The 13,326-nt window shown below is 53.4% G+C and overlaps 1 protein-coding gene across 2 annotated transcripts; it reads right to left on the bottom strand.

The window, feature by feature from the left end:
- Window positions 1-251: 251 nt before the first annotated feature.
- Window positions 252-11,759, bottom strand: GLUL (glutamate-ammonia ligase). 2 transcript variants are annotated; one of them, XM_075096962.1, is made up of 8 exons: window positions 11,582-11,759; window positions 10,975-11,193; window positions 5,660-5,850; window positions 4,268-4,429; window positions 3,845-3,991; window positions 3,231-3,358; window positions 2,858-3,057; window positions 252-1,933 (listed from the first exon to the last, which is right to left on the bottom strand). In XM_075096962.1, exons 2-8 carry the CDS (start codon window positions 11,106-11,108, stop codon window positions 1,615-1,617), a joined length of 1,281 nt encoding a protein of 426 aa, XP_074953063.1. In that variant the 5' UTR covers window positions 11,109-11,193; window positions 11,582-11,759; the 3' UTR covers window positions 252-1,614. The 2 variants fall into 2 exon arrangements, with proteins under 2 accessions (XP_074953063.1, XP_074953064.1); XM_075096963.1 differs by lacking the exons at window positions 10,975-11,193; window positions 11,582-11,759 and adding an exon at window positions 6,990-7,114.
- Window positions 11,760-13,326: the final 1,567 nt, after the last annotated feature.

Raw genomic sequence — 13,326 nt, forward strand, 5'->3', positions numbered from 1 at the left:
AGCCCAGTCGCTTTCCCATACCAAAAGAACCCCACTCCAGTCACAGCTAGACCCTCACCCACTAGAGAAGCTACAGCCACCTACAAAACATCATTTTCTGGAGAGCACACATGGATTGCAAGACCCTCACCCCAAAAGTGAAAAGCCAAAGCCTAACCACTGTCAGGGTCAAATTCCCTTCAAATGGTGAAGGTAATAAGCATACAAGAGAAGCTGCCAGGATGAATTACAGAAAGGAGCAGAAGTCAGAATTAAGGTTTTGTTCTTTTTTTCTTTTTTTATTATAAAAAACCCCAACTATTCAGAAGTCCAAATGCAACGGAATATAACTGGCACCATCTAAGATACCTAAGTGTAAAATCCTGGAACGTTTGAAACCCCTGGCATGAGCTGGGAGGTGCTAGGGCTGGCCAGGACAGCTGGCCTCTCCTAGCCCCCATCACAGCAGGCAGCCCAAGGGCCAGGAAACAACAGTGACACCAACAGTCTCTGTAAAACCATTCAGTTTTAGAAACCAAGAACATTATGGGGAAAGAAAAATCATCATCTAAAACTCTTTTTCTCCTTTATCAAAAGCCCTGCTTTAGTGACATGCAAGTCCTGCTGGAAAGGTAAAACATGCACAGCTCTGTCCAGAACGTGGTTAAATTGACCAGTCAACTCCTAGTTCAGGACACCTTCCTCCTGTTGTTCTAACACGCTCATAAGTGCATTGTGGCTGCTCAAGTTACAGCGATAAATGCTTCTGCAGACTTCCCAGGTCTGGGAACCACCTCCTGCAAACTCCACTCCAAGCTGAAACAAATCTCATCCAAGTCTCCTCTGCTGAGCCCTCCAAGCTCACCCTCAGTCCCACCTGGAAGCCCTCCAACAGCATCCTCAGGAGTTCTGCCTGCTCTAGCCGGGTGAGTCATTGGAACATCATCTCCTTTTTCAAAAAAAAAAAACCACCACTTTTTTTTGTCATTTTTATATTTAAATAGAAAAATACTACTTCACTCTGTGTTATGAGCCAGAGACCAGTTGACTTCCAGTGACAGAACCAGGAGCTCTCCCCAGTGCTCCTACACTGAGACTGAGCTCAATGCCAGAAGATTCCAAAGAAACCTCAGAGTGGCCAAAGGGTGAAGATCTCCCCCTCACACCATACAGGCAGGAGCATGCGGGGCTCCATCACAGCTCCTGTCTCCCATTCTCCACAAAAAAGTGCTAACCTTGGAGAACCATAAGCCTGCAGAGAGCCAGAGGTGGGGCTAATACCCCAAATTTGACTCTTGGGGAAGTCAGCTAGAGTTTTAAGCTTTCCACCCACCTACTCACTTTTTGTGTCCAGTTTGTCCCTGGAAGCCACTGGATCCCATCACATGTACACATGAATTAGACAAAAAATAAAACAGTGGTTAAAAGTTCTCTAATACCCTCTCCTTTATCATCTGAAGAGTCAATGACAAACAGACATCAATAAAACTAAATTTGCCCTCCTCCCCATTTCAAGACAACAAGAGTTACTGAGACACAAAACGTGTTATCTTGTACCCTTGGGATTACATCTAGAAAGGAAGTTTAGGGGTGTGGGAAGTGTGGGGGAAGGCAGTGTTTGTGGGCGCAGTGCGCTTAGTTCTTGTACTCAAAAGGTTCGTCTCCAGTTTCGTTGAGGAGACATGTGCGGACGAGGGCCTCTGTCACAGCATAAGGATCACAGTTGGCGGAGGGACGGCGGTCCTCGAAGTAGCCCTTCTTCTCGTGGCCCACATTTCTGGGAATGCGGATGCTGGCACCACGGTTGGCCACGCCAGCGGAGAATTCGTGGATGTTGGATGTCTCATGGAAACCTGTCAGGCGTCTGGCATTGTCCAGCCCCCCTTTGGGGTCGTAGGCACGGATGTGGTACTGGTGACGCTTGCTCAGCTTCTCAATGGCCTCTTCAATGTGCCTGCGAAGGGCAGAAGGAAGAGAGGAAGACACTGAGTGCCTGATAGATGGTATGAGCATCCAAGTGACAGCAGATTCACTGCTGTCCCCAAACCACTTCACGATGAAGCCTATGCCCTACAACCTACTTTTCTGATCATCTCAACACAGGGCTTCTCTCCAGTCCTACTTCTGGCCCAGGCTGGTTCTTGGAAAAGGATTCCCATGGTCTCAAAAGGTCCCTTGGGAGTGCTGTGTGGGACACCAGCAGTTTGACCCTTGGCCAAATCCCACAGACACATTGCCCTGGAAAACCTGCTCTCAGAGGGGAGATTGCTTAACACAGAAGCTTCTATCTGGGAAGCTAACATTGTCACAGGTTGGCTCATTATCTCAGAGCATCACTGAGATTAAGTCAGGAAAACATAGCTGCCAGAAAGAATCCCTTCATAGAGCTCCAGTGCAACCCAGTGCTGTAAGGTCCCCGCCTGCACATCAGCACCCTATAAAAACTCTGGTTTTATATTTTCAGGATTTTCTTGTTAAAGAAAACATGGCATTTGCTTCCACAGCCCGGCCTAGGCAGAAGAAAATAGTCTCTCTCTTTCATCACAGATATAAACAAAAAAAGGCCTGTGCTGAGTTTGTTTGCAGCACTGGCAGTTCAAGAGCTGGACAGCCTGTTACAAAGAGCTGCATCCTGGCCACCTGTGCTTCTGTCAGCACTGATGGAGCTCTACTGCTCGCTGAACATCCCACCCAGCATCAAGAAGGGATTATACCATTGTAGGAAAAAAGTCCATAAGAAAGGTTCAAACATAATGCCAAGCACCAGAGTGACATCTCCCCTGTGGTCAAAAGCTCTGCAAAAAAGCTCGCTGCTACCAACCAAGTCCAGCCTGCTGCCTAGCAAAGAGATACTACTGGCCCATCTCAAAAAACTTACTTGAGACCTCCATCTTCCCGCATGTTCTTGGTGCTGAAGTTGGTGTGACAGCCAGCACCATTCCAGTTCCCAGGGATGGGTTTGGGATCGAACGACACAATGACACCAAAGTCCTCGCACACCCGATGGAGGATGAAGCGTGCAATCCAGAGGTGATCCCCCATCTCAATCCCTTCACATGGTCCCACCTGGAACTCCCACTACAAGAAGGAGGAATCACTGGCTCAGTGGTGCAGAGACATTCACAGTGAGACACTTCCCACCCCCTTACGCTCTGATCATTGATGAAACTACATGGCTCAGAGCCAAAAGTTCCCGCTGCCTCAGATTCTTCCGTACTACCTCATTCCACAAGGCACCTAAAACAATTTACCTGGGCTGGCATCACTTCTGCATTGGTTCCTCCAATTTTCACACCAGCATACAGGCATGCTCGGTAGTGGGCCTCCACAATGTCTCTGCCATAGGCTTTGTCTGCCCCTACCCCACAGTAGTATGGACCTGCAATGGCACAGGTGAACAAACAGCAAGGGGAACATGAGTTTCCAGGAGGAAAAAGGCTTAAATTCAGTGATGACCAAGCACACGTAGGGAAGAACTCTCCAAAGGCTTGGGATGTGTGGTAAAGCCCCAGAATCTGTTTTTCATGGAAGCACTAGCAAAGCAGAACACTGACATAAAGCAAGTCCCTCTGAAAGTCTGAGCTTGTGCTCTGTCATGCTGGGCAAGAGTTTAAGTCACCTGCAGACTGACAAACAAAGCAGCAAATTTAGATGAGGCCAATCTTCATCTTAGCCTTTCTGTAACGATCTTAACTTCATGGGTTAGTTTTTGCCAATAGCCTCCTTGCTATTGTCCACCTTCAGTTCTAGAAACACCTCTAGTCTTTTGGCTCTCCTGAAGCACTTAAGATGTGCCACAGATTACAGTTCAAATATGGCATTAAGGACTCCTGACTTGGTCCAGCACAGATTCCTGAGGGGTTACCTTGGGGTCCAGGGAAGCCATTGGAAGGCCAGCCAAATGGATGTCCATCCGTCCCCAGGAGAGTGTACTCTTGCTCCATACCAAACCAGGGGTGCTGGTTGGACACCATATCCATAATCCGCCTGCAGGTGTGTCGGAGGTTAGTTTCTAGAATGGAAAAGCAACACAAGGCTTATTAGCATCTCTACCTCCATTCCCCACTTCCACTTCATTTACAGTTTGTGTCCCAGCAGTGTTGTTGAAGAATCCCAGGACCAGCCCTTTCTCCACCACCAGTACTTTGTTTGCCTTTTATTTTTCAGGGCAGGGATTATCTCTGCATCACGTACCGATGCTAAGGGCACAAACAGCATTTGGATAGGTCTCCCCTTCCTCTCCCCAGAAACACCACCTCCACCAGGAGAAGAGAGAAGGTCCATTCACCTGCAGATTGGCGGTTGTATTTGAAGACCTCACAGAGAACTAGTTTGTTGGGATCCTTGCGAAAAGGGTCCCGAAACATAGCAGCAGGTCGCAGGTACATGTCACTGTTGGAGCCTTCAGCCTGGAAGGTGCTGGAGCCATCAAAATTCCACTCAGGGAGATCTGGAGCGGAGAAAGGAACAAGCCACAGTGACCCAGGGTCCACCACCATTAGGAAGATGGGCTCCCTGCCACCCTCCAGTATTACAGAGGTGAAGATGGTTATGAAGAGCAGGCCTACAATAGTTTTAATCCCAGCTCAGCTGATTTTGTTCCAAATGGGGGAACAAACAACAACAACAAAAAAACAAAACCAACAAATACAAGGGAAAACAGAGGAGTGCAACTCCTCGGCCACCCTGGGAAACACAAGGAGCTGGGCTGCTGGCCAAGACCAAGCGAACCGAGCAGCACTGAGGATGCTTCCCAACAGCCACGGGGATAAGCAGAGCACCCGGTTTCCTCACAGCGGTGGCTAAGCAAGCTGGGAGAAGGCAGAGCATGAGTTATCTTCAAACTGTAGAAATAAGGGGAGACATGAAATACTCTTATCCATGTTGCATGGCCCAGAAAAGGTGAGAAAGTGTAGGTGGAGTCTCATATGGAGGAGGAGTACGGCCAGCTTGGCCCCCTCACCCACCCCTCCTGGCTGTGCACTGCCCTCCAGGTCAAAGCACAGTGGGAGCAGCAGTGAACTCCACCCGGGCAATGTTATCTCTTCTATATCCTGGGGGGGAAAGCGGGAGGATGGGAAGCACAAAGATTTTGAAGGATCTGTGCCAACCACTCCCTTAGAGGGAAAAGGAGAGGGAAAAAAAAAAAAAAAAAGATAATTCTGCTCAGTCACACACAGTATTTTCATTTCATAACTGTCTCCAGCCAGCACCATGGCAACCTGGGGAAAATCCTAATGCTATTATTGTGTAAGCTGGGACTGTTTGTTCTGAGGGACACAAGCTCTTAATTACACCGGATAGCTCCATTCTTTCCCCTCCACTTTCTTCTGCCAAACTACTTCCGGCCAAAACGAGTCCTTGAGAGTCAATGGGCTGCCGAGCCCCTGCCAACAGCCCCCAGCCCCTGCCAACAGCCCCCTCCACAGCAGGGGCAGTGCCAGGGATTGGCTCCAAACCCTAGGCATCTCACTGAAACTCCGCATCTGGAGAGCTGGGAACTTCCCCCCAGGGTATCTGGGGAAGGAGGTAACTGGGAAGGAATAAGGAGCAGCATCTTCCCCAAATACCATCCTTCTGCCATGAGAAGGGAGAAATGGCATCCTTTCTCTGCAGCAGCCAAGCACAGCTGCTTCCTCCACCTGGCGAGGGGCTGCAAATCCTGCACCTGCCCTCTCACCTTCAAGGCTCTTGGGCTCGTGGTCCAGCGTGCGGGTTTTGCAGCGGAGGTGCTCCCCCGTCCCATCGATCCAGATGTACATGGCCTGGACCTTCTCCCCCTGCGGCAGCTTCATGTACATGTGCTTGATGGCTTTGCTCAGGTGGGAGCTTGCCGAGGTGGCCATGGCTGCAGACCGGACAAGGGGGTTCCTGCAGGGATACATAAACAAACCCCAACTGTAAGGCCTTCCCTGTGCTCCCAGATTTTTCACCCATCAGCCAGGGAGGAGCGGGAGACAGCTCGGCCATGGGGCTGGCTGCCAACTCCAGCAGTCCCATGCCATTCCACGGGCAGAAAACACAGCGGCTCACGCAGATGCAGGCAGGTAGGAAAGTCCTGCTCCAGAAGCAATGACTTCAAAATGTCCCATTAATACCCAAATTCCTGCCAATAAACTAAGCCTTATCCACCAGACTAAGCCTTCAAAAGTGCTCCTCAGCCCTGTGTGAACTTTTCACCTCCACACTCACCACAACTCTGGAGCAAGGCTAATGCACAGGAAAGCTTGGCTGGGGCTTTCTTAGTATACTTCCTCCAGCACGGAGGGCTTGCCAGCCCCAGGTGCCTTCTCAGATCAGCTGGTCTGAAGTTACACAAGCCTTGTCTAGGGCAGGAGGCAGTGCAAAAGAAAGCAACAGGCAGCACAACCAACCCTGAGCAACCCAGGCAGCAGCCTCCAGGCAGGGGGAGGAAGGCTGAAGGGGCTCTGGTCCCAGGCGGTGAGGGTTGCAGCATCCCCGAGAGCCCAGCACAGCCTGGAGCTGGGCTCCCAAGAACAGCCAGCCCACGTGTGTCAGGATCACAGCAGCCGGGGGACACACGCGTTTGCAGGAGCTTGGAAACGTAAACAATTTGGAAATCTGAAGTGACTTCGAAAGTCACTCCGACACCCTATCCCAGGCTCAGGCTGCCCTGACCAGACCTCCCCAGCCCGCCCCGCTATGGCGGGGCTCCTCTGCGCTGGCCGCGGGGTTCTGCTCGCCCCGAGGGGGTCCTCACCGGCCCCATTCCACTGCGAGAACCGTCACCCACGCGTACATCTCCCGGCAGGGAGGTAGGCAGCTGTATTTAAGAAAGCAGCTAAACAGCCTTGCGAAGGAAAATAAAAACTGCAAAAAAGCAGTTGTTTTCGAGAGAAAAACCAGAGCTGCCTCTCTACGCTCCCCCTCCCCCCCCGGCCAAAAGAAAAAAAAATAAAAAGGCGAAGCAAGAATTTTCCCCTAGAAGGTCTGTCCGTCCATCCCCCGGCTGTCTGGCAGCCGGCGGGGAAGCCCCGCGGGGCCGTTACCTGGGCTGGGCGGCGGGCGCTGGGCTCCCACGCCGGGCTCCCACGCTGGGCTCCCGGGGCCGCGCCCGCCGCCGCTTTATGGCGCCGCCGCGCCGGCCCCGCGGCACCGATTGGGCAGCGGCGGCCGGGCCGGGGGGGCAGGACGGGGGGGACGGAGGCCGCCGCCGCTCCGCCTCCGCCTCCGCCTCCTCCTCCTCCTCCTCCTCCGGCGGCAGGGCTGCCCCTGGCCCCCGCCCGTCAGGGGCGGGGGGGGGGGGGGGGGGGGAGGGGGAGAGGTTCCCCGCTTCTCCTCGCACCGAGGGAAGGGGGAGGGGGCGTTACAAAGCAAAGGGAAGGTGGGGGTAGTTTTTGGGTTCTTTTCGCAACCTTCCCGGCCCGAAAAAATAACCTCTCGTCTTGCATACTTCTGGGAAAGCGGTGGCGGGAGCAGATCCAGGGCTTTCTACGGCGTTTACATGAACGGCTGCCTTTGCATAACTCATAGGGATGGAAATCAGCCGGCCTGGGTAAACAGGGCAGCGGGGAAAGAGAGGGAGGAACTTGGAGCCCCCCCAAGCCCTGGGCCCCGGCTCTGGCTTAGTGCACATGTTTCGGGGTGAGGGAACAGGCAGTGCCTGCTCAATGCCACACTTCACCCCTTGGAGCAGGTAATAGGCTCCCACACCTGGATTTGCAGCCAAGACCTTCGCTCCAGGGCACAGGCTCAGTCGCTGTCACATGAGGGAGAAGAAATCCCCAAGTCCCACCGTGGGTGCAAGAGCACCCACTTCAGAGGCACCCAGCAAGCTGCAAGCACTGCCTAGAAATTTTCCATCCCAGCAGCTTGCTCGCTGTCCTGTCTCAGCCCCTGCTCAGCCCTTTGCACCTCCCAGCCTGGACCCAAGGGGCGGGAGAGCGATGCCAGCACTAGCAGAAAGAGCTGCCACCTGTACATACACTCCTATGTGCACACATACAGGTACCAGGCCAAGCATAGGCCACCCACACACCTGCCTCAGGATGACAGGATCCTGGGCTGCCCCATGCCAGCCTCAGGGCAGTGGTACCAAAATTGCTATTCCTCCAGAAGTTGGACCCTCCTGACCATCACAGCCACCCTACTGAAGACACAGCCTCCCTACTGAAGACACAGCCTCTCTACAGTCAGAGTCTAGAGGGGGGGAAGTGGCCAGGGAGAGCTTGATCCTCAGCCAGGAGGAGGTGGAAGTGCTGGCTAAGGCCTCGCCTTGATTTATTGCCCATCAAAAGAGCCAGGTCCCCACCTTTCCTCCAGGGACAACCCATCTCATTCTTTACCACAACCTCGCAGCAGCTATAAGAGCGTGTTAAACCCCCGAGGCTGCCCAGGACAGGTGAAATTGAGATGCTTTTCACCTCCTCATATTGCTCGGGCAAGGCAAAGCTACCACGTATTTAACAATAGAAACTCGCTTCCCCCACACTACCTCAGTTCCTGCACCCCATGTATAGAGCAAAGGTTTCAACACAGACCCAATGCTGTGTTTTACCGATAGAAACTAGCTCAGGATCCCATAGTTCAGCTGTGGTTACCTGAATCTAGCAGCTCAGCTAAAGAAAAAGGAAGCAGGAGCTGGTGCTGAGACCCAGTAATGCCAGAAGAGACCCAAAATAGCTCCCATAAATGGGAGCTGTCAAGCCACAGGTAAAGCCAAGCCCAACCCTTTTCACCAAGTTTGCAGAGAGGCTTTGTTACTGACAGCTCCGATAGCTTCAAATTCTCAGAAATGTGCCTGCTACCTGCAAATTTCCCAGAAACTTGGCCACCTCCTGTGCTGGAAAAGGCTCAGCTCCACCTGCAGAGGTGGCTGCAGAGAAGCTCAGGGTGTTTACGGGTGGAAGTCCATGCGACGTGGGGTGACCCCCATGCCATCCAAGCCTTGGGGCCAGGCAGCTCTTCTTTTCACCCGCTGAGCTCCAAGCGACCCCAAAGGGAAGGGGGGAGCAAAGGCAGCTTACAATGTAAACATCTCTCCATCCAGTGAATGCATGCCGGCTAGCAAACCCCCGCCTGGGAAAGACCCCCAGCGCGGGGCAGGGTTTCATGTCCGGGGGGGGGGAGGAGAATGTCGCTCTCTGCCTCGGGGGAGGTTTGGTGGCAGTCCCACGCCCGTGTCCCCTCCCTGCACAACATGTTTACGAGCCAGCGGAGAAGAGCCGGCGCTGGAGCCGCGGGGCCAGCGCCCTCTCCCGGGAAGCCGGCGGGGGAAGAAGCGTCCCTTTGCCGTCTCGCAGGGTTCCCGGCAGCTTGTTTACCGCCTGCCTTCCCCTCCTCCCCTTGCGGGCTGCCGGGATTTTTTCGGGGAAACACGGCTCAGCCTGTGCCTTCGCCCAGCTGCGTGCTCCAGTGACCCTTATTGTCGCCGGCGTTCAACGCGACAAAAACCTCATCGGGGAGCTGGGGAAGGGACGATGCCAACAGGTGACACCTCCCAGGAGTGGATTTAAATCAGCCTTCAAAGGGCCCCGCTCCAACTGCGCAGCGAGCCTGCCAGAGACAATGCGCCACTCGAGGGACGAGTCCCAACTGGCACATGTTTTTCTTTCTTCCTCCTGTTAATTCGTGGGAACACCTTTATTCGCCTGCCCCGGCACTTCCCTCTGGCACGGTTTATATCCTGCGAGAATGGCCAGGGTTGGAAAGGGCCTGGTGAGCTGGGAGGGTGGGTCAGGGCTGGATGTTGCAGCCTTCTGCCTAAAAGGCAGCAATGCAAACCCAGCAGGGACAGCACACAGTGAGGTCCCCAGTCTCTCTAGCAGAGGTCTGGGGACCAGGACAGTCGAGTCTGTCACGGTTAGCATGAGATGTGACCACTCTTCTGTGCGTCCAGTCCGAATCCACCCTGGCATCTTTTTCCGACCCCAGCCAGGAGCCAAGCAGCAGCAAGGCGCCATAGCTTCCTTCCCCACCACGCCTTGCTGGGGCTGCTGCAACCCATCCCTGTCCTCATGTCCCCAGATGCCCTGGGCAGTTTGCTCTTGGCACAAGGGCCTTGCACCCCTACCTGACTGTGAGGACCACCAGAAGTATGGGCTCATGAATTTGGGAATGCCTTAAAATACCGAAGCGTGACACCACAGGGAGGGGGGAAAAAAAGCAGGCAGAGTGAAATTCAGGGGTTAAAAAGACAGGATATGAAAATTTTCTGTTGTTAGGCCCTGGAGCAGGTGGCCACTGGCTTTGTCCCTGCAGTGCTGGGGCTCTTTCCCAGCGCCCCGGGGCCATCTTAAAGGGTGGCCCCTCTTTGCAGACCCTGCGGCTGGAGACCTGGCCACCCCCAGGATCTCAAACCCTACAGGATGCAGACCTGGTCCACTAAGCCCAGGTACCCCTTTGCCTTTCTGCAGCACTTAAAAAAAATTTAAATAAAGATTAATGATTTCTTTTTTTAAACAGAGATATCGCACAGGGAAGAGGACTGGTCCATTTGTTGTGACTGGTTAGACTGTAGAAGGCCTGACACACCTGAAATGCCCCAGTCCCCAGCAGTGGCAAAGCTGGGAGGGAAGGCCATCCCTCCTCGCCCCGTGCCCAGCAGCTAAGACATTCCAAAATTCAGATACATCATTTTCAAGGCCATCTAGGAAAGCACTTTGGGCTGCAAAGTCCCACATAAGGAAGTGAAACACACCTAAGTGAGAGGAAAGATGGGCTGGGTGTCCTGATGGTGCATTACCTCTATCTATGCCCACCACTGGGCACAGCTGTCTCTGCTTGGACCCACCACAGTGTGCCCACTGCTGATGGGACCTGGGCTCCGGAGGGACTCATGGGCCTGGAGGAACTGGAGATGCAGGCCCTTTCACCCATGATTAGCAAGGACCAGAAAAATGAACCTAACACCTCAGCAAGACGAGCAAGTGCTTAATTAACAAGTTGCCCCAATAAGACTTGAACAGCAGTCACTGAGTGAGGACAGGGAGCTCGCCGCGGGGTGGGGGAAACATCTGTGCTGGGGGGACTGACCTTGTACAAGCAGCAGTGGCCGACCGGTCTCCCCTGGAGCGCTGCGGGAGGCTGATGAAACCCCCCAAGGCAGGGAGGCGGTAGCTGCTCGCCCGATAAGTGAGCAAACATTGCACGCTCCGCAGCAGGCCCATGCTCCCTTTGAAGATGCTGCCAGGGTCAAGGGTAGCTGAGGGGTGGTGACCAGAGGGCTTTCAGAGGCAGAGCAGATTACCTGGGCTGCACAGAAGGGCAATTTAGGAAAGCAGATTAATACATAAAAACATACAGAGGCACATGCAAAGAAAAAAACAGCTCCCTCCCCTATGCGGTTCAGCTGCAATACCCACCCATGACGCATTTAGGAGATGACTGTAGCAGCCAAAAAAGCCTTGTGCAAACCCCCCTGGTTGCTTGCACTTGCCTCTCCACCCCTTTCTCAGCCACCTTGGTGCCAGTCGCCGTACCCGATGCCCACCTTGCCACCCCCAGCAGGAAACCATGGCATTGCTTCGTGCCCGAGCAGCCCCCTTCCCCAGCTGCCCCCGGGGAGGACTCTTTGCAGAAAGGGCATTGCCGCTGCCAGCTCCAGGCTGGTCGGGCAGCAACCCTGGCAGGCAGCACCTACCTCTTGCTGGCTCTGCCTGCACGTGTGCAGACCTTGCGCAGAGGCCGAGCGTTTGCAGCAAGCAGGGGCCGCCACCGAGAAGCACGTGCTCGCCTTCAAAAGCGACCAGGGGAAGCTGGAAGATGAGAACGTCAGGAGCAGGCGGGATTTGAGACCTAGAAATTGCTTGGCTCGGTTTGCTCTGCACAAGGGTGGAGAATATCCCAGGGAGTGCTCAGCGCATGCCTTTCCCTGCAGTTGGAAATTGGTCACAGTGTGCATTGGCAGGGCTGTTTTGTTGGGGTTGGATTTTTATTTTTGTCTTTTTTTATTAGCACTGTTCATGCTGCTAAATGCACTCCCAGCTAGGTCAGGGCCATGTTAGCTGTGGCTGGCAGATTAATTTCAGCCTAATATACTTCACAGCTCCATAAGTGAGAGTGCAGAAATCCTCAGAGCGCTGCCCAAGTGGATTCAATGGCAGGATCCAGGCCCAACATTGTAATTTATAAAAAGTAACTGCAAAGTGCTGTTGTCCATGCTCCTTCCCTATGGCTGAATTAGGTCCCCATCCCTGCCACAGCACATGCTTACCCTAGTCTGTGAAGTCAGATCTGGCCTCATCTATAAGATTACGTGAGCAATTTTGCTTGAGCTGGAGAAGAGGCAAGAAAATGCAGAGCTTGCTGCAGGGGTGGTCAAGCGTAACAGGTCAGAGCCCAGCCTTCACCATAAATCCCAGCCAAGGAGACTACAGACAGATGGCAATAGGCTCAAAAGTATATCTGATTAATGTAAGGAAATACCAGAGATATTCCCACTGAGCAAACAAGTCTTACGCACCCAGGACACCGAGCATGAAAATCACATTGAAAAAAATAATCCTAATATATTCAGGAAAGGAAAGAATATTTAAAGCTGAACTGCCATACCTGAGACATCAGAAAATTCCAATTTTAAAGGTCCTATGGGACCAAAAGGATCAAACCCATTTGCTGACACAGTCTGAGGTGTCCTAAACTATTTATATGAGAACAAGCTGGGGCTGTGTTGCGGGGAAAAATCCTGTCTTGCCCCAAAAGCTCACTCTGGGCATGTGATATTTGTGCTAGAGGGAGAGCAGGTTTGTGCAGCAAGGTGGTTGCACTGTTCCCTCATGCTGGAGTTGTCCATCTTGCAGGGCCTGTAGACCATCACTTGAGACCAAAAGCAATGCAGAGGTGTTTGGGGCTGCTGTGGGTTAGTGGGTACCGACTGCAGCTGGGGGGGGGGGGGAGGGCGGGCGGGGGAACATCAAACAAACCAACTCCCACCCTCCTTGTGCTACCAAAAGGGGCAGGTTGGGCTACCTGGGGAGGCTGCAAACAACCAGTGCCGGAGGCATCGAAGCTGATCCCGTGGTCAGGCAGCCTTGGACTTCGCTGCTGCAGCAAGCCGTGCCAGTTTATGTTGGCCAAGGATAAGAAACCCAGCCCCGGCCCCTCTGCCACCCTGGGAGCCTGAGGCTCTGCTGCTGGCAGAGGTGACCTCAGGTCTGCTGAGGGTGGGCTGCTCCCCGCACTGGGGAACAGAGGATGTGGGTAATTCGGGCTCTGACAGAGAGGGAATGAAGCCCTTCTGACGTGTTTGGTGTTGCAACCTTGCCCTTATCTTTGTACAAAGAGTACAGCCGCTCTGCGCTCTGCTCTGAGCCCTCTTCTAAGTCTGGGCTGTGCTCATGCATCCATCTATTTTTTTACCCTCTTTGTTTTGAGCCTTTTGGGCTT

The sequence above is a fragment of the Phalacrocorax aristotelis genome, chromosome 6, assembly GCF_949628215.1.
Source record: "Phalacrocorax aristotelis chromosome 6, bGulAri2.1, whole genome shotgun sequence".
Classification (NCBI taxonomy): Eukaryota; Metazoa; Chordata; class Aves; order Suliformes; family Phalacrocoracidae; genus Phalacrocorax; species Phalacrocorax aristotelis.